The sequence below is a fragment of the Myotis yumanensis genome, unplaced genomic scaffold, assembly GCF_028538775.1.
Source record: "Myotis yumanensis isolate MYYU_CA2020_CCGP unplaced genomic scaffold, mMyoYum1.0.hap1 SCAF_22, whole genome shotgun sequence".
Taxonomy (NCBI): Eukaryota; Metazoa; Chordata; class Mammalia; order Chiroptera; family Vespertilionidae; genus Myotis; species Myotis yumanensis.
In genome coordinates, this window is record NW_027223773.1 from 11,102,122 (window position 1) to 11,127,169 (window position 25,048).

Consider the following 25,048-nt stretch of genomic DNA (forward strand, 5'->3'; position numbering starts at 1 on the left):
GATCTCTGAGAGGAAGGGAAAGGTAGAGAGAGATAGAAACATCAATGATGAGTGAGAATCATTGATGGGCTGCCTCCTGCACGCCCCCCCACTCAGGATGGAGCCTGCAACCTGGGCGTGTGCCCTGACCGGGAACTGAATCTTGACCTCCTGGTTCATAGGTTGATGCTCAGCCACTGAGCCATGCCAGCCGGGAAGGAAATGCCTATTTTTGCATGATTATAAGAAAAACAATCTTGACTTACTTGTAAAAATCTGAAAAATTATTCCAAGTTCCCTCCATAATTTTATCTCCCCACATTTCCACTCAGAGTCTGGTCTTGTGATGTACATCGGTGCTCAGTGAATCCTGACCTCTGACATTCTTGTAGCAAACTTTGGTGAAAATTCTCCAAATCGATGTTGAATAATGTCAGAAGCTACTGTTTGAATGGCGTCCCTCTCATACTGTAAATGCCACTGTTAGCATGTCTTGTATCAGTGAGCTGGTCATTTCATCTTCTTCACACACATCACTAAAATAACCGGGGACATTTTTCCTCCAAAATCCCTAAAAGTCTTTGTTCATAAACAATGCCATCAAGGGGGAAGCATTTTAATTCTTATAAAAGCTTGAGTGCAGAGCAATTGAATGGTAAATGCATATAGAGTGTTTACATGATATCGAGGAGTCAGGGAAGACTTCCTACAAGGGTGACATTAATCCGAGGTTATAATCAAAGAAGGAGCTAGCCTTGTAAAGATGACAAAGAACATTCCAGGCAAAAAGAAGACCAAGGTGGCAGTTTCTTTTATCCCCTTCCTCTCTCCTCTAGGCTTAGCCTTAATGGTTAAATGATCACATAACTAAAACACTCTTTACCTCTCTAACCAATGCCCGCACCACACACACACAAAAACAGACAAACAAACAAAACAAAACAAAAAAACGTAAAGAGAAAGGAAAGCACATTGGGTGATATTTCAAAATATTTTTCTATATCTATCTAAAGAGTTGCCATAGTGCTTGACTAACATATTTTGAGAATTTTCTATGTGCCAGGTACTGTAATTTTTTTTTTTTTTGGAAGGGAGAGGAGGTGAGACAGAGAAACATCAATGATGAGAGAGAATCATGACCTCTTGATTCATAAGTCGATGTTCAACCACTGAGCCATGCCGGCCAGGCCAGGTGCTGTAATTTTAATTCTCATGACAACTGAGTAAGATGCTATTCTTTGCAAAAATGAAGCTTTATTCTAACTCGACTGCCATGATCTTTCCTTTATGTAGCTCCTAAAAATTATTTTTGCTTTGAAACTTCTTGATGAGACAAACATAGGTTTTCTCTGATGACAAAGTGATGCCTACTTAGATCTTCATCACAATCACATTATCGTGAAAGTGTTGGCAAATTAAGGCTTTTAGTAAAAGTAAACTTACAATGAATATGCATGTGATTTTGACAAATTGCCGAAATATTTCCTAGGAGCAGTAGGCTTCATTCATAGGTAAATTCATTCAAAACATGTAATTTTAACTTTTACCCTTCAACTTACACTGCAGCTAAAATGGAGTCTTTAAGCTATTCTTTCTTAACATCATAAATAGAATCACATCAGGGAGCAGGTTCTATGTTAATTCCAGCTCTACCAACTTCCCCTTCACTTAAATGTAATAATAGTTCAGGGCTATTACACTGCAGAACTTTTAATAGGCTGATAACAATAATTTTTTATGAAAACAAATTTTAAATTAAATTTGGGTCGATCTCCTGATACCTTTCCCAGTAAAGTGTCTGGGGAAGGGATTGAGACTTCCTTTTTGTGTCAGTCAGGATGGATACAGTCATGGTGTTGTAACAACTCCCAAATCTCAGTGATTGAAAGCCCAAATGGCTGAAACCGGTTTGGCTCAGTGGATAGAGCGTCGGCCTGCGGACTGAAGGGTCCCAGGTTCGATTCCGGTCAAGGGCATGTACCTGGGTTGCGGGCACATCCCCAGTGGGAGGTGTGCAGGAGGCAGCTGATTGATGTTTCTAACTCTCTATCTCTCTCCTTTCCTCTCTGTAAAAAATCAATAAAATATATTTAAAAAAAAAAAAAAAAGAAAGAAACCCCAAATGGCATTGTTTTAGCTGGTACTCTATGGCTCAGTTCATCACAGTCATCCCACATCCCATACCAACCAAGCCACCTCCACCCAAACTGGTCCTAGTATCTGGGAATATTGCCTGCCTGCTTACCTTCCCCCACCCTCAATGATTCTGTGTGTGTGTGTGTGCAATTTTATTTTCTATACTAGAGGCCTGGTGCATGAAATTTGTGCATTCGCTGGGGGGAATGGGGGGGTCCCTGAGCCAGGCCTGCGCCCTCTCGCAGTTTGGTAGCCCTTAGGGGATGTCCAACTGCCCCCTGGTGTTCAGTGCGTGTCATAGCAACCCATCATTCTGCCGTTCAGTCAATTTGCATATTAGCCTTTTATTATATAGGATTTTCTTCCTTGTCCCCAGTCTCTCTCTCCCTATTTCTAACTCTACAATTCCATAATCCCCAATTTACAATTCGTTAGTTTGTTGGTGACCTCTCCTTTTAGAAGTTTCTAATTGCAGTTGAAAAGAAAGGGATACCATCATCCTTAGAGACTTCAGTACCCATGATGATGCTTTGCCCAGTGCCCTGGCTTATCAGTTTCTCAGCCTTATCAACCCCAAAGATCTGTGCTGTCTATCTGACCTCACCCAGTCATCCACATCCTTATCTTGATTCACAGCATGAGTTTATTTCTTAAGCTTTTCCCTCCCGCTCATTGTTAAAATGTCACAATACTGTCTGTTTGCCCCAGATGGTGACCCCGCATGCTTCCTGGGCCTTTGCACTTGCTGTCCCCTCTCCATGGGCGTTTTCTAGATATTTGTGTGTGTCTGTTGCTTCCCAGCTTAAATGTCACTTATTTGTTCAGCACACTGTCATATTTATTTCTTTAAAAAATTTTTCAATGACACTGAAATACAACATTATATTAGTTTCAGGTGTAATATAACTTAGCAAGTGTCACTTTTTAAGAAAAGTGATACATTCCCTGCCTGTTGGAGATAAAAGTACGCCATTTTCTCTTATTACATTTCTTAACAATACTTTAAAATTATTTATGTGTTCACTTCCATTTCTCTCCTATAAAGTAAGGAGGGTTTGGGGAGTGTGTATAATTTTTGCCTGATACATACCAAGGGAGGAGAACAGTACCTTATAAGTGGAAACTTAAATACTTAAACAAATGCCCGGGAGCCAAGAGGGAGAAATGACATTTTACCCAAAAAGAAAATGAATTTAAATAAACAACACAACAGCTTTCTTATGAACTAGGTTATGGTTGAAAAGGCGATGCTGGGGCTGAGAGGTAAGTGGTGACAGCACTTTGGTCAGAAAGATTGAGCAACAAAGGCCTGCAAGAGAGAGTCAACCAAGGTCCTTACTCTCCAGCAATGGAGGAGAGCTGTGTGAATTCCACTACAAATACAATAGACTGCAGTGCAGATATAGAAAAGGCAATAGAACCATATTTGTTGATCTAGAACAGTGATGGCGAACCTTTTGAGCTCGGCGTGTCAGCATTTTGAAAAACCCTAACTTAACTCTGGTGCTGTGTCACATATAGAAATTTTTTTATCTTTGCAACCATAGTAAAACAAATATTTATATTTTTGATATTTACTTTATATATTTAAATGCCATTTAACAAAGAAAAATCAAACAAAAAAATGAGTTCGCGTGTCACCTCTGACACGCATGTCATAGGTTCGCCATCACTGATCTAGAAAGATGTCTCTAATGTAGTGTTAAATACCAAAAGAATATATAAATATGAATAGTACCCTCTTCTTTTTTAAATGCAAGAGAAAAAAACAGAGAATATATCCCAAAATTAAAATTTAATAACTTACATTGGAAAAATATGGGTAATTTATTTTTCATGCCTGAATTTTTATTTTGCTTTAGACTACATACATTAATTATGTTATAGGATGTATGCATGTACTGAGAACCACTAGTTTGCAATAAATCATTCAAAGGATCTATATACATCCTTGCAAGTGAAAAATACACATGGAGTCACAGGTGAGGAGGGCAGGTCACCTTCAAGGGTCATAATCCTCAGAGCACGTGTCAGCGGCACGCTGATCAGAAACAGTATCTGAGAGATCAGAGAATGAAATATATCTGAGATATAAGAGAATGGCATGTTCACTTTGGAGAGATTTCTAGAGAGCTTTGCTAGTATAGCAAGAAAAAATGCATTTTCCTAGAGACACCCAGCACCCAGCATTTTTTTTTTACGGTATTGAAGCTCAAAATAAGTTTGACAGATCATAGCATTTGCTTGAGTTCTTCATGTTACCCATTCTGAGAGTTTACTTACTGTGAGGTATGTTTCTGAGAAAGCCCTCAAAATCTAAGAAAATTATATTAGCATCATGGTTTCCTTTTACTTAATCTTTACTTGTAGACAGAATTAGTATAGCCACCATTTTTTAAAAATATGACTATGAACATGATACCTGAAACAGAGGCTATTACCAGGAAAGAACACAGTGAATAGCCCAGTAGCTGGAATGATAGCCACCCTGCTTTCCTGAGCCTGGGGTGTGGGCAGGGACACAGGCTCAGGGCTCAGGGCTCAGGGCTCAGGAGATCCCTGCATTTGGATTAATGCTCTGATGTTGCCATCTTGAAATTCTTAATGATTTCTGAATGAGAAACACTTGCTTTTATCTTGCACTCAACTCTACAAATTACGTAGCAAATCCTGCTTTTAGTAACTCTAACTAGGTCTGGGGAGAGTTGGGGGAAGTTGATAGGCAGGACACAGGATTGATTCACTGTGTGTCAATACACGGGTATCAGAGCCAAATCAATGCCTATTTGGGTATTGACCAATGTGAATACTAGTTTGACATATATTGGGAAGTTTAGTTTTAAAAGAGTTGGTCGCCCTGCCAGTGTTGCTCAGTGGTTGAGCATTGATCTATGAATCAAAAGGTCACAGTTTGGTTCCCAGTTAGGGCACATGTCCAGGTTGCAGACTCGATCCCGAGTATAGGACGTGCAAGAGGCAGCCAATCAATGATTCTCTCTCATTATTGATGTTTCTATCTCTCTCCCTCTCCCTTCTTCTCTAAAATCAATTTTTAAAAAATACATATATTTTTTAAAAGGTAGTTGGGTCAAGTCTACCTGAAACTTATATAATTTTACTGGAGGCCAGGTGCACAAATTCGTGCACCAATGGGGTCCCTCGGACTGGCCTGTGGGATCAGGCTGAAACTGGCTCTCCAACATCCCCCCGAGGGGTCCCGGATTGTGAGAGGGCGCAGGCCAGGCTGCGGGACTCCACTGGTGCACGATTGGGGCTGGAGAGGAACGCAGGAGGTTGGCCAGCGGGGGAGGAACCACGGGAGGGATCCAGGGCGTGTCTGGCCTGTCTCACTCAGTCCCGATAGGCCAGACCCCAGCAGTAAGCTAACCTACTGGTCAGAGTGTCTGCCCCCTGGTGGTCAGTGCACATCATAGCGAGCGGTTGAGCGGCCTTAGCATATCATTAGCATATTACGCTTTGATTGGTTAAATGGCCAACCGGACACTTAGCATATTAGGCTGTTATTATATAGGATTAACCAATGTCACCCCCAATAAATTCAATTATATATATTTAAGATTTATATATAGGAGGGTACCTAGGCTGTGCAAACATGTATGACTAATTTCAAAAGTGTTTTTAAAATTGCTCTAATTATTTCCTGATAGAAAAAAAAACACTTCTGTGAAGGGTTTAGAATAATCAAATCACGGAGCAAAGCAGGATTTCTAGAATTGGCTGGGTTGCCGGCATGACATGGTCAGGTCAGGATGTGTGACCATCTGAAGCTGGCAATTACAGGCAGCCCCTGGATCCCATGAGAGTGGTAGGAAGCACTTAAAAATGGGATCATGTTGTCTGTCCGCATCACCTACAGGATTTACTCGAGTGCTGCTCCTGCTTTGCCAGCGTTTTGTAGAAAGCCTTTCGAAGGGCAGGCTGCAAGCTGAGAGCGGGAGTCTGCAAGGGACTGGTTTTTTAAAAAACGTGAGAGAGGAGAGATTTTCTCTTCCTAATAAAAGCAGCGCGGAGCTTGGTGACTATGATACCGTCTCTCGAATCCATCAAGAACGGAAGGCCTCCGCAGTCTGAAAATACCTCAGGAAAATGTCCATGCGTAGCCTTTCATTCCAAGTCATTTAACTTGCATTTAAACATGCCAGCCCAGCAAAACCAGGCTGGTGGTTTCGTTGGTGCAAATGAGAGAGATCTGAATGGAGTGGGGTTTGGGGAGAAGAAAGAAAATTAAAAGTATTGCCTTTAGGAAAATAACACTTACATAACAACATTTTTTTTTAATAACTTTACCCAAAAAAAAACCTCTTTTGAACGAGTTTGAATTCAAGCAATTAGTGGACTCAGAGCTAAGTGAGGGCGTGTGTACCTCACAGCACACTGCCCGTCTGCACCCCAGGGCTGGCTGCTGGGCTTTCCTTCAACGTTGTTTGAAGACTAAAGGTGAAATATATGCGAAACGATTGGCACAGTGTTGATGCACAACAGACACGACTACTTCTTGGTCTCTATGTTTATCCAATAAAATAATATACACATATGCCGCATGCACAAATACTTGCCTATCAGGTTATTATCTGTCTACTCGGTTGGCATAAAAGAAAATTCAAGGTATCTCTCTCTCTCTCTCTCTCTCTCTCTCTCTCTCTGTTTTTGTCTGTCTCTATGTCTCTGTCTCTCTGTCACTGTCTCTCTGTGTTTCTATCTCTCTCTCTTTGCCTCTCTCTGTCTATGGGTATCTCTGTCTGTCTGTCTGTCTCTCCTCCACTCCCCTCAGGATACCCTAAGTCTCCTAGCTCCTCTGACCTCCCCCAGGGTCTGACTTGTTCTTTTTCTCAGCCTCTGACTCCATTAGTTGTCCCATCAAGTTATTGGAAGAGAACAGAAGGTGTAGGGTAGGAGTTCCATTTGGGGGGTTGAGGGGGGGGGCTGCCCGTGCAACTTTGAAATGAAACATCTCCCCACAACTCAGACAGTTGACCACTTGGCACTCACTTGGCCAGGCTATATGCTAAAGAGAGTCCCTATTTTCCTTTGTCAGCCCCCCTGGAGACTGGGGTCTGCTCCCCCAGAGCGAGGGGGCCAGGGCTAGAAGGGAATATGGTGACACCTGCTATGAGAAAGGGACAGTCCTGGAAGTCAGGAAAGTCCAGCCCAAAAAGTGCAGGGAGGTGCACCTATGAAGACAGCGTATATTTCACATAATCAATTGGCTGGTAAGTGTGGTGCACGGTGAGCATTTATTGGACAAATGGACTTTCCTGAGGGGTTTGGATGGTTTTACGGTTGGGAGAGGAGAACAGCGAAGCCAGTGCTGTAAATACCGATCTGAGCGAATCAGGCGCGGACTCCACACCAGTTAAACCTTCAGAGGCCCTACTTCCCCCTGAAAGTAAAAGCACGGATGTTACAGAAACAGAGGAAAGCAGAAAGACCTCTGACAAAGATGGTTAAGGAAGACCAAAGGGGTCAAAGGAAACACAGCAGAAAAGAATCCAAGAATCACTGCTTGGAATTCTCCTTTGGAAGCTGAGCACGGAAACCTGAGGAATATATTACAGACAATTTCTGCTCCATGGGAAGTTTTCATGTGTCCAACGACGATGACGACAAAGGAAAGAAAAGCAGTTCAGCTGTTCAACAGAATTAGCTGAATAATGTGAAGTAGGTCGACATGCCCCCCTTTTTCTGGTCACGAGGCAGATCATAAATTACAGGCCTGGAAAATGCTATAGCTCAGTGAGATTACCACATCCAAGGATTTGCCAAAATGGGAATGTAAAGCCTTATATTCTGACCAAAACTATTTTTAGAACCCTTTCATATTGCAATATGTTTTTATTATTTTTTTACATTTATCTTTATTGTTATATTCATTACAGATGTCCCCTCTATTTTTTTTTCCCTTCACGGACCCCCTCCCTCCTACACCCACCCCACCCAAGCCTTCACCACACTATTGTCTGTGTTCACGGGCTCTGTGTTTTCATCTTTTACGTCATCAAATATAAAACCTGTCAACATATCCAAAGAAGTTGAAAAACCCGCTTCTGTAGACTCACAGAATCAAAGCTATGGATGAGCTCCAGCCCACCGGTGAGAGCATCGAGACTGAGCAGAGGCAGATGGCACGCTCACATCCAGCACATCACTGGCCGAGGGAGAACTGAAGTGGGATTTGTATAACCCTCGGCCTTCCTGAGGGTCACCTGCAAGTGGCTCAGGGCGTTGAGCTGGGAAAATGCTCTGCTCACGTCCCAGGCCTGAACCCCTCTTCGCTGGGGACTTGGGAGACACCCCTGGGGTTCCTTTTCCTCGCCCATTGGAGAGAAATGTCTTTCCACACATCCTGATCCATCAGGGCCCACTGGCTTCATGGAGTGAACCCCTTCAGAGCATCCCAGCTGTCGATGCGAAGGGTCAAGGGTCAGTAGCAGGGACCCGGGGTGGTCAGCAGCCAATGGGCTGAGTCCACCCCGCTGGTGGCTATGATGTGTTCCTTCCCCAGAGGCTCCATCACTAGCACTGCTGCTCCCTGGGGGACATCGGTCTCTGCCCCTCCCCAAGCTGGAACCCAGGTCCTAGGGGCGCTCTCCCCTCCTGGAGTTTTTGCCACTGCGCCCAACCCACGACTTCCGAAGTCACTTCGGAACTTCTCTCTGCTTCCCTGGTATTCGCCTTCTCCAAAGTGTCTGATCCCCCGTCCCACACACCACAGAGGAATTAGAGCAGCGGTTATCAACCTGTGGGTCGTGACCCCTTTGGGGGTCGAATGACCCTTTCACAGGGGTCGCCTAAGTCCATTGGAAAACACATATATAATTACATAATGTTTTTTGTGATTAATCACTATGCTTTAATTATGTTCAATTTGTAACAATGAAATTGGGGGTCACCACAACATGAGGAACTGTATTAAAGGGTCGCGGCATTAGGAAGGTTGAGAACCACTGAATTAGAGCATTTGCCACTGGTGATCGAAGGCCCTGCTAATGTCATGCCTCGTTCCACCCCTGGGGCTTTGTAAAAACACATCACATAGTACCTACCACCTCGGTTTCCTTTTCCATGACCTCTGAATTATGGACTAGATCAGAATTTCTTAGCTATCGATCTGGGTTTCATGGAAAAGTTACTGAGGTGAAGGCTGAGCCAATGGGGAGCTGCCATTTCTTGGTTAACAAGGACATGAGCGCACACACACTGTCATCATCTCTAGGCGTGACGTGGAACTCGGCCGCAACGCATCTGAACACGTTCTCCCCACGTTAGAGATCTCTCCCCAAAGTTCACGTGGCACCGGGCCTATCCAGGCATCTGGCTGCTTGCACACACCAGAAAGGGAAGTCGTGCTGTGGTGAAGCCAGCCTTTATCTCAGAGACCAAGAGCCACTTTGCAAATTTGTAGTATCATTTCCCTAAACAACCGGGGCCCGAGCTGTACTTTGGTTCCTCAGTTCTGCCTGTTCCTGCCTCTGCGGAGGCAGAAACCCGGCTCTCAGTCTCTTGTTTTCTTTTCAATTATAAGAGCTGCCCGCAGAGTTGAGCTCACGACTCTTCCTTCCATCATGTGTGACTATGGAGTCGCATTTACAAGCGAAGGATGGGGCGGCTTAGGCCTCTCTTCCTTTTAGAGAGAAGATGGAAACGTCGTTGCTTTTCTTTTCTCAACGGAATATGTGGGAATCAAAGGAAAAAACTTTTTTCAAGTTAATGCCTGGTTCAGCCAAAGAAGCAGCAAGCAAAGAAGCCAAAATCAGGTAAAATCCGAATTTCTAAAACCTGCCTTGTGCTTGGTAAAAACATGACTGAAGCTATCTCCTAGGCCTAGGGTATCTTCATCTAGTGCAAATGAAGGATATTGGCTAGCCCTTGTTTTGAAAATATCCAATTGAAAATATATTGACTGTACTGCTCCAATTGAAAAAAAAAAGTTTTTATTAGAAGCAAACTGTTAAATCGTGTTTTCATTTCTTAAATTTTTTTAAAAAATCTTTATTGTTGAAAGTATTACGTATGCCCCCTTTTTTCTCCCATTAACCCCTCACGCGTTTTCATTTTTTTAAGAAAAAAAAAAGGGGGGGGGCAACAATTTTAACCACACAGACTAGCAACAATCTTTATTGAAATAAAATCTTAAATACTTTGCAGTCACGGAGGGAAAAACCAGTGTATTTCACATATGCTACCCTAATTCCTCCCTGAAGTACTTAAATGAAGTTAAGAAAACCACTGTGAAGGTGGGAGGTGGGTGAGAACAGGTGACCAGGTCATTCTAAACCTGAGGGTCACCAGGACAGCGTCTGTCACCCAAACTTTCCTGACACTAATGAATTCCTTTCACGACAGAGCGAAGGAGAAAAGGAACCGGCTGAGCCTCCTCCTGCAGAAATCCGAGTTTCATGAGGAGCCGCAGGCCAGGAGGTCTGCGCACTTGGCCGGAGTAACCAGGTGGGTAAGGTTTCGTTACCTGGGGGGTGAAAGGAATTTTGCTGGTTCTATCATGAAAGGTCGAAGAAAGAGGAAGTCGAGAATTTCCATTTTATTTGAAAACTGCACAGGAATGAATATAGGAAGGTTCGAGATCTCATTTCAGAAAAACAAGGAATATTCTATAAAATGTAACCACTTTAATAGCTTGAATGACATAGTCTAATAATTCAAGGGCTCTCTTCAAGGGCTCTCTTTTATTAAAATGATAGAGCTGTCCATTTTAAGTGATATATTTGACTCCTTGTAAACTAATACTCATTAAGAGTTCTCACAGTGTACAGTCATAGAGAAGAGCTAGGCACATCTTCCCTCGGTGGTTTAAAAAAATGTTCTAGCTATGACAGCAAGTAAATTACAAAAAGGAGTATTTTGTAATATTTAGCCATTTCTTTAATTCAAACAGAAAATGGAAGAGCCTTATATACTTGTATAAATTCTTCCAAACGTGAAATATGACCAATAAGAGATCCAGGACAAATATACTCAACTCCCTAAATGATCAGCATCGCTAAAAGAAAATGTTTTCTATTTCTTATCCCTTTAAAAATTCATTAGTCAAACTTCCTGTATCTGTTAAAAAAAAAAAAAAAAAGCTGCATATTGTGGTCAGAGTTTCAAGGAAATTGCAGTTTACAAAAAAAATGAAAGATACTATCAGCGTAGGTCCTTCTATTTGCTGAATTAAGAAAAATAATGGACCTGAATTTTCCCCCTTGGTTTTTAACCTAACACACGCTCAGTTTATCCTTAGAAGATAATCAAAGACAAAAGTGAAAAGCAAGTTGAGCGGTGTTCTTGAAGCTGCCAGTGTGAATGCAGATTTCGTTACGTAATAGGCCAACGAGAACCCGTGAAGGCTGGTGGGAAGAGCAGCCTCGCAGCGTCTGTAGTGCAGACTCTAGGCAGACTTGCCGCATGCTCCTTACAAAACATGTTGTGTCTTGAACAGAGTCTGCCCGGAAGAAGCAATACGATGGGGTGAATCATTTGATAAACTGCTTTCCCATAAAGGTTAGTGGTATTTTTCCCAGCTACTTTATTCCTTCATGAAAAAGTATCCTAAGTATGCATGGAACTATCTAGATAACAGAGGCCATCATAAAAATTGAGTCTGATGGGTAATTTGTAGCAATCTGAGTTTCTGATGGACAGATCTCTCTATATAAAAGCCTAATATGCAAATGGCCCCCACGGGAGTTCAACTGGGAGACCGATCACTCGCTATGATGTGTGCTGACCACCAGGGGGCAGCACAGAACGAAGGAAGGTCTCGGCCGGCAGCCGGTAGCCAGGAAGGGAGGCCCTGGCCTGCAGCCGGAGGGCCCTGATCACCGGCCAGGCCTAGGAACCCTACCCGTGCACAAATTTCGTGCACCAGGCCTCTAGTAACTAAATAATAGTCAACTAATAGAAAACAATCTCATTTTATTAAGAATTACTTACTGTGGTTGAAATGTCTCTTTGTGCTGTGGTTAATAGTTTCAAATCTATTCTTTTTTTTTTTTCTTTTAAATGCAACCCTTGGTTTTATTAAATCCCAGGTTATCCGTGCTATTTTTATTGTTAAGTGAGCTAAAATTTAAAGTAATGCTTTTGATGGACATTCAGGAAACCCTCATGAAACTAGTTTCTTTTTACTTTTATAAATACTTTACTCTCCCTATCAATCATGTGTTTTTATTTTATTTATTGTTAAATTGATTGGGGTGACATTGATCAACATGGAACATATAGGTTTCATGTGTGGGTTTCTTGGTTACAAGATCTGTATGTTGCACCGAGTCAAATCTTCTCCTGTCACCTCATATTAGGACCCCCCTTTCTCTCGCACCCCCTTCCCTCTGGCAGCCACCACACTGCTGTTTGTGTTCCTAAGTCTCAGTTTAATTCCCCACATACGAGTGAAACCACATGGTTCTTCGCTTTTTCTGTCTGACTTATTTCACTTTGCATAATGTTCTCACGTAATCGTGTGTTTTTGAAGCGGTACTGTCTAGAAGTGGTCTGTGCAGGTGGGGCTTTGCAGGTACGATGGGAGGTTAGGACTGACTTGGAGCCCCCTTTGTCCTATCCTATGAGAAAGCAGAGGTCAGAGGTCAGGCTGAGGGTCCATTTACAAAGGCAGCAGGTGAGGGAGTTTCTTTGGTCTTCACTCGGCCCAGGACGTATTTCAGGTGGCAAAGCTGACAGGCTGACGTGAGTGGCTATGGAGCGGGGCAACCACAGGCTCCTTGTTCACGCTGAACCAGGCAGCGTCTGCTTTGTCCTTACCGAAGAGCCACGCACTTCCTCAAGCCCGCAGCCCTCACCGGTATCTTAACGTTTTCCTGTTCCTTTCCTCGTTCTTTGAAACCAAAATGCTAAGCAGCCACTTCCCAGGTGAGGCTAGCCAGGCTGTTCACAACACTGCTAGTGGGGCTCACATTTCAGGGTGCCTCCTGGAAGAAGGGGTTCCCATCGCTGGGGCAGCGGGGGTGGGGGGGGCAGTAATCCAGCGTGCATTCCTTTGGAGAAAACCCTGACTTTCACTTGTTTGTTTTTATTTTCTGTGTGTTTTCTCCTCCTCAATTGTCTATCCTCCTATAAGGCATTGGTGACCAATTCATGTTCCTCTGAATTTAGTGACCTAGGAATCCTATTGCTGCAGACTATTCCTGAAAATGTTCCCTTTTCTAGGGAAAACAGATTCTGTAATATTGACTCTCGAAATAAATTTTAAAAAAAAATAGGTAGCGAAATCAAGACTTAAATGTAGACAAGGATGTAATCAATGAAGATGGAGGGCAGGAGTAAGAAAAGACATTCATGCTAACAGAATATAACCTGCTACTCTTTCCCCCTCATTGCCCTGGTACTTCCTACTCTCAGCACCCACTTTGGAGAAGAGTAAGGTAAACAGGTATCCTCAATGACTTGACTTCATTCCCTATATCCAATCATTTCTGAACTACAGTTAAAATTCTTGCCAAACAGATGTGGAACCTCGCCCATCCTCTCTAATTCCGCTGCCACTAAATTGATCAGTTCTCAAGACGAATTACAACAACCTGTGTAAAATGTTCCCCCATAATCCATGCCCCCCCAAATTTGCTTTCAAAGAAATCCTATTATTTCCAATATTTTGGCACACCCAAGCCCTTCAGCTTCTTAGCCAGTCAGAGCAAGGGACGAGTCGGGGAAAAGGAATTCACTTGGTTTGCAACTTGACTGTTTTTTATAAGGAAGACTAGAGGCCTGGTGCACGAAATTCGTGCACTTGGGGGCAGGGGGGAGTCCCTCAGCCCAGCCTGCACCCTCTTGCAGTCCAGGAGCCCTCGGGGAATGGGCCTAAGCCATCAGTCAGACATCCTCAGCGCCATCGCTGAGGCAGAAGAGGCTCCCGCCACCACCGCTGAGCTCGCCAGCTGTGAGCCCGGCTTCTGTGGGAGTGCACTGACCAACAGGGGGCAGCTCCTGCATTGAGCATCTGCCCCCTGGTGGTCAGTGCACGTCATAGCGACTGGTCATTCCGCTGTTTGGTCAATTTGCATATTAGCCTTTTATTATATAGGATGTCTTTTAAGCCAGCACATCACCTGGTGAATATTAAGTACTCAACTAAACCAAATTTGTTGCTAGGAGATGTTCTCCAGGGTCCCTTTGAGCTCTGAGTTTGGGTTCTCTTCTGCAACATAGAGACTGTATCTTCTTAGTTCAGCTTCCTAATTACTCTGACCTTCAGCTGCCTCCAAGGCCAAGGGAAATAACAATGTCTTTAGCTCCAGTGGAAACAGATTTCTGGCAGGATTAAATGAGATGGCAAATACGATACCCAGGCCTGCTCGCTGCCACACAAATTTAAATGTCACTGCTGTTATGAAATAGCAACAATGGCTTTAATTACCTTTTCCTGGTTTTTAGTTCACTGCTCACTGGACAAACATGGACAGGACTACATTTCCATTGGGGGGGGAAATAAAGCATACACTGGATTTATTCCTTTAACTTAATAAATCGGTACCTAGTAATTCCATCATACTCTCACGGCCCATTCAGAGAAAAGAAAGGGTTAGCTAGCGAGGGTAATCAGTCCTATAGAAAATGCTCACCAGGCAGCCTAATCTCGCTGCTTTACCAGGAGTCAGAGCCAAACAGAGAAAAACTACATCTCTCCCGTTCACTGGTGGGAAGACTACAGAGCTGTGCAGGGGCAGCACGCGAGGCAGGAGGCGGTGAAACTAATAACAAAAAAATCCGCCGTGACCCACTTGGACACTATTATAGGCGCTCATGATCAAAGTGCTAATTAAATTATACTGAATTCACCAAAAATTGTGCGACTGGTGTTCTTTTAATCAGTCCTCAAAAATCCAATTATTTTAATTGGACAGCTTATTGTAATGTTAAATTATAAAGCTTAAAATAATCAGCTACAGAAGTCTGTTGGTGGCAATGGTTAAATTCAGCTCGTTTCTACTGACTTCACTCTAGCCATCCCCCACCCCACAAAAAAGGAAATATCTTAGCCCTAACCAGTTTGGCTCAGTGGATAGAGCGTCAGCCTGTGGACTCAAGGGCCCCAGGTTCGATTCCATTCAAGGGCATGTACCTTGGTTGCAGGCACATCCCCAGTAGGGAGTGTGCAGGAGGCAGCTGATCAATGTTTCTCTCTCATCGATGTTTCTAACTCTCTATCCCTCTCCCTTCCTCTCTGTAAGAAATCAATAAAATATATATTTTTTAAAAAAGGAAATATCTTATACTTAGGTGTGTACACACATGTGTACACACACACACACACACACACAAAAGACCTTGATCTATCTATCAAATTTTATAGACTTTCCCTTTGGTTAAATGTGTAAGCTTCTCAAATTCTGTATGTCACATGTATAAAGAGGAAATAGAAATTTTATTCAATGTAGTCAAATGGGACATGAAATGAACAAAACAGAATAGAAATTTGAGTACTCAGCTTGACAAAAAACGGCAGCTACTAAAACCACTAGAGACTGGTATTAGCATCTTCAGAAATGGGGCCACAGGAAAAGATGGTTCTTACTCTAGATTTTAGGGGATTCATCAAAATTCACCATCTGGACAAGGAGGAAAAGAGAACATACAGGCAGAGAGCCAGCACAGGCCTGGGGAAGTGACCAACGCAATGAGTTTAGGGAACTAAGAAGACATAATTCCTTATTGAGAAACAGCATTTGAAAAAAGGTGGCTTAAGGTAGTGTTTAATAGCCAGATGAGACTACATTAGAGAATGTTGTTGCTGTATTCCACAGAAAGCAAACAACCCAGGAGTTTTTGGTATTTCCACTACCTTATTCAAATCCCATTCTTAAAATGTAGTTTAATTCTTTTGACATTTAAGAAAACACAGTCAGTTAAAATCTAAGGAAATCTAAACCAAGAGTAGACTTTAAATAATAACATATTAGTATTTCATAATAGAAGGGGACTGAATGTGGGATATGTGGGAACTGTACTATCTTCATAACTCTTCTGTAAATCTAAATTTATTCTAAAACAATTTTTAAAAAAATAAGCTCAAACACATTTAGTAAATTACTGAAATCCCTCAATAATTTAACTGCCATTCTTCCATTTGTTCCTATACAGGTATTAGAATACATTTTTTGCCATCCCTGTTTATTGACAAATTTATCTGAAATTGCAAATGAACCATAAAAATCTATAACTTAACTACTTATATAATTAATAATTTCTAAATGTTGCTTAATAAAAACAAAAAGCACGAAAGACCAACATCAGACTATATCCATCATTCATAATTATCGATTTCAAATCTAGTCATCATTTCTTCTCACTGGCTGACTTTATGAAAGTAAATGCTATCAGTATGAAGTTAACCAATCAATCTATTCCAATTACATTACTTATACATGTGTATTATAGGTTTGGTTTGTGCACATATATGTATATACTTCTGTGTAAGACATCTTTGAAAGTAAACACTACTTCTGAATATAAATAATTTTGAAAACAACTAGCTAATTACATTAAAAATGATAAAAAAAAATGTTGCGATGTGTCATGAAGGCTTTAGGAAACCTTTAAAAGAGACTATAGATGTGTGCAAGATTTCAATAGGCAGAAGGAAAGGAAACTTTGAGCAGAGAAAAGGGCATGGAAAAGGGTTGGGAAATAAGAGTTTGGGTGCAGCCTGGAAAAGCAAGCAGTTCACTTCCCCGGGGCAGAGAGTAGTGACACCCACACTGGGGAGTCAGGGTGGGTGCAGACTTCGGAAGAGTTTGTTAGCGACCTGATGGGTGGAGAGCTAGAATTCTATGCATGTCAGAGGGACTACGTATGAGGCTGTTGCTAACGCAAAAGCTAACCTCAAGGTAAGGGCTGTCTTGGAAAGAAAACGGCTGGACTCGGTGACTCACTGTATGTGTGGCTATGTCCTAAAGGGAGGTGATGAAGAAATAAGAGAGGAGCCTGGCCCGCATGGCTCAGTGGTTGAGTGTCAACCTATGAACCAGGAGGTCACACAGTTTGATTCCCAGTCAGGGCACATGCCTGGGTTGCAGGCTCGATCTCCAATGTGGGGCGTGCAGGAGGCACCCAATCAATTATTCTCTCTCATCATTGATGTTTCTATCTCTCTCTCCCTCTCCCTTCCTCTCTGAAATCAATAAACATTTTTTAAATAGATATTATTGATTTCTTTACAGAGAGGAGAGAGAGGGATAGAGAGTTAGAAACATCGATGAGAGAGAAACATCCATCAGTCGCCTCCTGCACACTCCCTACTGGGGATGTGCCCACAACCAAGGTACATGCCCTTGACCGGAATTGAACCTGGGACCCTTCAGTCCACAGGCTGACACTCTATCCACTGAGCCAAACCAGCTAGGGCTAAACATATTTAAAAAAATAAATAAGTAAAATAAAAAGAAGCCCTAACCGGTTTGGCTCAGTAGATAGAGCGTCGGCCTACGGACTGAGGGGTCCCGGGTTCGATTCCAGTCAAGGGCATGTACCTTGGTTGCGGGCACATCCCCGGTGGGAGGTGTGCAGGAGGCAGCTGATGGATGTTTCTCTCTCTCATCGATGTTTCTAACTGTCTATCCCTCTCCCTTCCTCTCTGTAAAAAAATCAATAAAATATGTTGAAAAAAAAAACATTGAAAAGATCCCCACATTCTATTCCATATTAAGAGGAAGGTGGCCGTGCCTTTTATAGATGAGGAATGGAGATAGAACAGTATTTGTGAGACGATATCAGGTTAGAGTTCGAACTTAATTGCTGGAAACCTTCTCAGAAGTTTCGCAGGGTTTTGGAGGCCCACACCTAGAAAGTGGAAGACAGCTTGATCACACACACAGATCCTCTAACCCTCTCACACAGCCGATAACTGAAGATGAGGAAGAGAAGGGATCCTATAAGGGATCCCCATCAAGAGAAGCATCTTCCGACAACTACATAGCTGTTTATTCCCCTGTGCACCCTCTTTCCCTACTCCCGGCGAATAAGTCCAATACTTCTAACCTTTATACTTAATGACTATTTGCTTGGACTCTTTGCACCCTGAATTGTGGTCCTACTAAGCTTAATGCTGAGGATAATGAAGAAAGACAAGTAAAAGATGTATGTCATGGCACCCCCTTGATTGAAAAACATGAACTGATGAGACTGTGGAAAATACTTATTACTGAAGTTGAGAGGAAAGGCTACAAGGAAACGAGTGCTTCTCTTTTGGGGAAGAAAAGGGCTACTTCTCCTTATGCTGTTCATCTAGTGGCTTTTGAAGTTGCTCTTCCCCATTTTTAGTTACCGATTTTCTGTGAGATAAGGGATTCCGTTGTTCTGCAAAATTAAAATTTCTGAATCAAGCTTACCCATAACAAACACCCAAGTCCTTAATCATCTAAAGGATAAAAATAAGTAAAAACCACCTTAAGTTATAAATGGACCGTGTAGGTAAACTATGATGGCGAAAGCAACTCCAGTGTGCGGGTCACACCCGCTGGTCTACAGACGGTTGTTCTGGTTGTGGTTTTGCTTCAGAGACCTACAGGCCGACCACCTTGCGAATTCTACCTCAGCTTTGAATGAGGGGTTGCAAGGCTTGTTCTGCCTTCGTCTCTGGTTTCCTTCCAGAATCAATATAGAAAGAGGAGGAAGGGTGGAAAAGACAGCAATAAAACCAGAAATGATGCAACACAACCACCTTTCCTGTCTCAGAAATAGAAGAGGAAGAAGTGTTCAAGCTGTTACCATCCAGTGGCCCCAGGATGCTCCTGCCATGCATCCCTGAAGTCTCCGGCCCAAAACTCCAGGTCAGGAGAGGGTGCTGCCACCATTATCATAATCGCTTTCGACCATTAAAGGAACCTCATCTCAAATAACAACAGCGAACTCTCAGCTTTTTTTTTTCACAAGTTCAGGGGCTGAGATAAGAGGGTGAAAGGAATTGTGGGGAAGGAAACCAAACAGAAACACCCTTGTAAACCAACGATCCCGTGACTTTGCTGTGAGAATAAACCCTAGTGAAACCCACGCGTCTGACTCCTACACTGTTCATCTTGGCAGAGATTTCGGTTTAAAAAAATACTGAAAACAGAACTAGGTCATTAAGTTTATCCTGAAGTACATACAGTTCTAAGTATTTGGGGGGAAATCTTCTCTCTGTCAAAGTTTTCAAAGGATAACAGTGTGGTGTTGGGGGGCCGGTGGGGGTGGTAGAAGGCATAGAGGGGATAAATGGTGATGGGAAAAGTAAAAAAAATAAAAGTAAAAAATAAATAAAAATATATAAAAATAATAGTAAAAAAAATTTTTTTTCAAAGAATCATTTGTCCACTCCAGTTTCCTGCTACCTATTGAGAAAAAGCACAAGACTTAGCTTAAGAAATTCATCTTGAAGATCAAGCTCTAAGCTGGAGAAACAAGAACAAGTGTGCTAATCATCACTCACGCTGACCACTCCGGCTTCTGCTCCAAGATCAGAAATGAGTCCATTCGTTCAGGAAGCGCACAGCACTATGGCCACCGTAAGACGGTCACGTTGGGCCAAGAACGACCATACTACAGGCATCTAATGACGGAGACAAGTCCTGAGTCACGCCCCAGACGCACCATGTCTTCTCCAAGTCTTGTTGAGCCCGACGTTGCTTGTTTTCCTAGTTCCTTCACCAGCGTTTAATCACCATCAGCTGGTGCCCTGGGCCAATTTACTGAGCAAAAGAAATGGCGGACTCTCTCCTAGGGCCAAGGAAAACACCCAGGTGGCTCTCATCGAGGTGGGGGTTGGAGCCATATCGTATCTGAGACTTAGGTGATGCCTACAGGGCAGTGGTTCTCAACCTTGGCTGCACATTAGAATCACCTGGGAATCTTTTTACAATCCTGATGTCTGGGCCTCATCCTCCGGAAATTCTGTTTCTTTGTTACTAATGTTGTGGCCCCACCCCATCACAAAGAAACAGAATTTCCGGAGGATGCGGCCCAGACATCAGGATTTTAAAAAGATTCCCAGGTGATTCTCATGTGCAGCCCAGGTTGACAACCACTGCTCTTGGACGTCACATCGCTTCTAACTACCGGTTTCTCAAACATGACGTTCCTGGATCCCTCATATATTCAAAAGATTGCTCACAACACTTAAAAATAAAAAGGCTTCATAACAGAGAGGGCAAGTTCTATATGTAGGAAAAAGAAATGGGGATGCGTAAAGCACAGTTTGAGGACTATATTCGTTTTCTGTGGCTGCTATTACAATTTATCACAACTTGAGTGACTTAAAACAGGGCACATTTATTATATGACCGTTCTGTAGGTCGGAAGTGCACTATGGGCCTCATTGAAAAGAAATCAAGGTGTCAACAGGCCGGTGCCTTTCTGGAGGGTGTAGGAGAGAATCCCTTTCGGGGTAATTTGGGTTTGGGCCAGAATTCCGTTTTTTGATGTTTTGGATGAAGCTTTCCATTCTCCCGCTGGCTCTAAACTGAGGGTCATTTCCACCTTCCAGAACCCACCGCATCCTTGGCTCATGACCGTCTTCTGCCTTCAAGGTCAGCAATGGCCCTTCCCACACTGCACCTCTCTGACCCACTCCTCTGACAACTTCTTCTGCTTTTAGAGACGCCTGTGATCAGAGCGGGTCCACCTGGATCCCCCACATGCTCTCCCTTCTCGAGCTCCTTCCCCGTGGTCCCATCAGCAAAGCCCGTGTCCCCTGTGAGGTCACAGTCACCGGTTCTGGGGATCGGCCCTTGGAGGGCTGTCACTGTGCCTTGCCTGAAAGTGCTGCCTTCCAGAGCAAGATCCGTTTCTAACATTCTTTGTTTGTTGGACAAGTAAGACCTGGAGCAACTGGACGTATCTGAAACTCAGTTTCCTCGTCAATGACGATGAACATGGGGTATATTCCAGGCATCGTTGTAAAAATTAAATGCAGAAAGGAGTATAAACAGCCCTTAGCCCCCCAAACCCTTCCATGTGTTATCAATGCAAAACCCTGAGTTACTGCCAAAAGAGATTTGTTCTTCTGCTTCCTTCTGTATTGAACTGATTATGTTACAAATAATCACTGACCATGAGAAACAGTCCTGGAGCAGTGATGGTGAACCTATGACACACGTGTCAGAGGTGACACGCGAACTCATTTTTTTTGCTTGATTTTTCTTTGTTAAATGGCATTTAAATATATAAAATAAATACCAAAAATATAAGTCTTTGTTTTACTATGGTTGCAAAGATCAAAAAATTTCTATATGTGACACGGCACCAGAGTTAAGTTAGGGTTTTTCAAAATGCTGACACATCGAGCTCAAAAGGTTCGCCATCACTGTCCTAGAGGGTAGTGAACATGAGAAATGAATATAGCCCTGGCTGGGTAGCTCAGTTGGTTAGAGTATCATCCTGATAAGTGGATATGCCAAGGTTGTGGGTTCAATCTCTGGTCAGGGCACATACAAGAATCAACCAATGAGCGCATAAGTAAGTGGAACAACAAATCGATGTCTCTCTCAAAAAAAAAAAAAAATCAATAATTAATTCAAAGAAGTAGATGTAAGTGAAAATGAGTTGAGCAGACAAACCCTGGAAAAAGAGTCTTAAACAGGGAGATCCAGAGTCCTGGGTACCAGAATGTGGTCTAGAAGGGGAGAAGGGGTCCTGGTGGAATGGCTTCTTGGCTCTATAGAGCAGTGATGGCGAACCTATGACACGCGTATCAGAGGTGACACGCGAACTCATTTTTTTGGTTGATTTTTCTTCGTTAAATGGCATTTAAATATGTAAAATAAATATCAAAAATATAAGTCTTTGTTTTACTATGGTTGCAAATATTAAAAAATTTCTATATGTGACACGGCACCAGAGTTAAGTTAGGGTTTTTCAAAATGCTGACACGCCGAGCTCAAAAGGTCGCCATCACTGTTATAGAGTAACACACACACACACACACACACATGGGAAGAGGCATGATTGAAACAAACCCTAAGCAAGTTCCAGAGTGGGGGTCACTCTTACTTAGGTCTAAGTATGAGCCCAGCCTCATTTCAACAGGAATGATATCTTTTTCACAGCTGTGAAGATTATAGCTAATTTCTATGAGGTCCCTCATGGATACTCTTCAAGAAGTGGCTTGCTGTGCTGCCCTGGAGAAGACCTAGCTGTTCTGTTCGTATTTCTGGCTCTACTTTAATACCAGGCAGTGCCTTTTCCCCGCATTAATATTTTATAGTTAAAATATGTCACTTCCTTTCTTGGTAGATGGACTGGAGACCTTCACCCGATTTCTTAAAACCGAATTCAGCGAGGAAAACATTGAGTTCTGGATGGCCTGTGAAGACTTCAAGAAAAGCAAAGACCCTCAACAAATGATCCTTAAAGCAAAAGCAATATATGAGAAATTTATCCAGAATGATGCCCCACAAGAGGTAAAGATAACTAGGAAAATGTACAACTGTTTGAAAATTTGGGGAGAGAATCTGCCTTCATCAAATTGGTACCTTCCACCCTAACTGGTTTGGCTCAGTGGATAGAGCGTTGGCCTGTGGACTCAAGGGTCCCAGGTTCAATTCTGGTCAAGGGCATGTACCTTGGTTGCGGGTACATACCCAGTAGGGAGTGTGCAGGAGGCAGCTGATCGATGTTTCTCTCTCATCGATGTTTCTAACTCTCTATCCCTTCCCTTCCTCTCTGTAAAAAATCAATAAAATATATTTTTTTAAAAAAATTGGTACCTTCCCCCTACATTCCACCAGAAAGGCCAGGATTTTGTTGAAGCAGAATGGGTCTTTTTAGATTTCTCCACTCAAACAGAATGTGTTGTAAGACATTGTCACGGAAGAAAAGGGATAATCAAGGTTGCTCCTCAGGGTTATTTTGATTCTAGACGAAGAGTGAACACAATTACTTGCAACATTGAGAGTCAGTCACTTATTCATATTATTCATCTTTTTTATCATAATCTTTATTTTTTTTTAATATATTTTACTGATTTCTTACAGAGAGGAAGGGAGAGGGATAGAGAATTAGAAACATCGTTGAGAGAGAAACACCGATCAGCTGCCTCCTGCACACCTCCTACTGGGGATATGCCCGCAACCAAGGTACATGCCCTTGACTAGAATCGAACCTGGGACCTTTCAGTCTGCAGGCCGGAGCTCTATCCACTGAGCTAAACCGTTTAGGGCCATATTAATCATCTTAGTGTAAGCAAACTCTCATAGAAACAAAAGATAAAGGCAAGAGAAATCAAGAAGTTGGTATCATGCACTACTTTAACTCAACTACCTATACAAACTTTTATTTGCCTCGAAATGATTACTCCTCCTCCTTACGATAGACTAAAAAAAATCATAATAGATGAGATAAACGTGATTTGGCAAGGGTCCAAGTGACAACACAATTGTGACCGTCTTTGACTGCAAGCTCAGTGTGAGGTAATTGTGTGACACAACTGCTAAAAATGGCAAATATTACCTACCCTCAAATATGAACTCAGTAGTTTCTATATTTTTATTATGTGTTCAATAAATAGTGCTTCTTTGCTGAAGGGGTAGATCTAGCAGTCTACACTGCTAAGAATTCTACTGGACTACAAATTTGTGTGGTCCGTGAGGTGACCTTGTCTATGTGGATATTGGTGCACACTCAAAATAATGATTGTTCTCCTTGCTTCAGGATGTTTCATTCTGTTCTGTGATTCAGTGTATGACTCTCATTTTCCCAGGGCCAACCTTAGACACAGACCAAGAAAAGGCAGCTAGGTGTAAGGTGTTACCCAGGAGGGAAAAGGAAAAACACCGCTGAAAACTCACCCATCAGAACCTGATATATCAGCGGCGCTCTGATAAAAAGCATTCAGCGATTTACATTTTTAAACATATTCATTCTCAGCACACATGTGCTTGTAGGAAAGCATCATCATAGCATGAAAACAAGTGCTGGGATAAAACAAAAGGCCCACTTTGAAATCCCAAGTAGGCTCTAAACTCCCTGTTGGCAGTCAATGAACATTTCACTAATGATTGAAAATAAGTGAGACCTAATGACCTCTATGGTACTTGCTATTACAACGTCCCATTATTCTATTAGAAGCGAGGGGGGAGGACTGGCAGCATCGGGGGACAAGAGCCACATGGGATGCCACCCAAGAGTCTCGACCCATGACAGGCTGAGCACCCCAGCACCCAAGCACATGCCCACTCCAACATTGAATAGTCGTGTGCTGTTTCTCAAAGGTGTTTACTTCCATCCACTGACCCTAATTACCCTTTTGTGACATTACGATCCAGGTTAACCTTGACTTTCACACCAAAGAACTCATCGTGAAGAGCATCACGCAGCCCACCCCGCACAGTTTTGATGCTGCGCAGAGCAGAGTGTATCAGCTGATGGAACAAGACAGTTACACGCGGTTTCTGAAATCTGACATCTATTCAGACTTGGTAGAAGGAAGACCTCAGAGACCCACCAATCTGAGAAGGCGGTCACGTTCCTTCACCTACAACGAATTCCAGGACGTGAAGTCGGATGTTGCCATTTGGTTTTAAAGAAAATTAATTTTTGCTCATTTTGGGGGCAAGATTGTACATCTGCCTCTAAGACATAGCATATGTGAACAAAATAAAATATGTCGTGTGAGAGGATTTTAAGAACGTAAATCAAAACTTTGATTCTAACAATACATACTGTACCTGCCAGTATATTCGGTCACACCTTCCACTTGACTTCATTCCATACATAATCAGAAAAGCAGATGTGAACAGACACTGATAAATGAATATCAACCAAAAAATAATATATATGAAACCTGAAACAATGAAGTAAACTCATTAAAAGATCAAGATTCAACCCATACAATTTTATTTATCTACTAGAGGCCCAGTGCACAGATTCGTGCACCGGTGGGGTCCCTCAGCCTGGCCTAGGGGACCGGGCTGAAACTGGCTCTCTG

The 25,048-nt window shown here is 42.6% G+C and overlaps 1 protein-coding gene across 1 annotated transcript; it reads left to right on the forward strand.

Annotated features, from left to right (window-relative positions):
* Positions 1–9,566: 9,566 nt before the first annotated feature.
* On the forward strand, positions 9,567–24,735 carry RGS18 (regulator of G protein signaling 18). The gene is made up of 5 exons (XM_070401214.1): positions 9,567–9,890; positions 10,480–10,581; positions 11,573–11,634; positions 22,357–22,523; positions 24,387–24,735. The coding sequence occupies exons 1-5, from the start codon at positions 9,772–9,774 to the stop codon at positions 24,642–24,644; spliced, it is 708 nt and encodes a 235-aa protein (XP_070257315.1). The 5' UTR covers positions 9,567–9,771; the 3' UTR covers positions 24,645–24,735.
* Positions 24,736–25,048: the final 313 nt, after the last annotated feature.

What these genes read in the sequence shown, in the direction of transcription:
- RGS18 (XM_070401214.1), top strand. Translation starts at nt 9,772, where the DNA reads ATGGAAACGTCGTTGCTTTTCTTTTCTCAACGGAATATGTGGGAATCA. An exon ending in CACTTGGCCGGAGTAACCAG is followed by an intron (nt 10,582 to 11,572) that starts GTGGGTAAGGTT and finishes TGTCTTGAACAG; the next exon opens with AGTCTGCCCGGAAGAAGCAA. An exon ending in TAAACTGCTTTCCCATAAAG is followed by an intron (nt 11,635 to 22,356) that starts GTTAGTGGTATT and finishes CTTTCTTGGTAG; the next exon opens with ATGGACTGGAGACCTTCACC.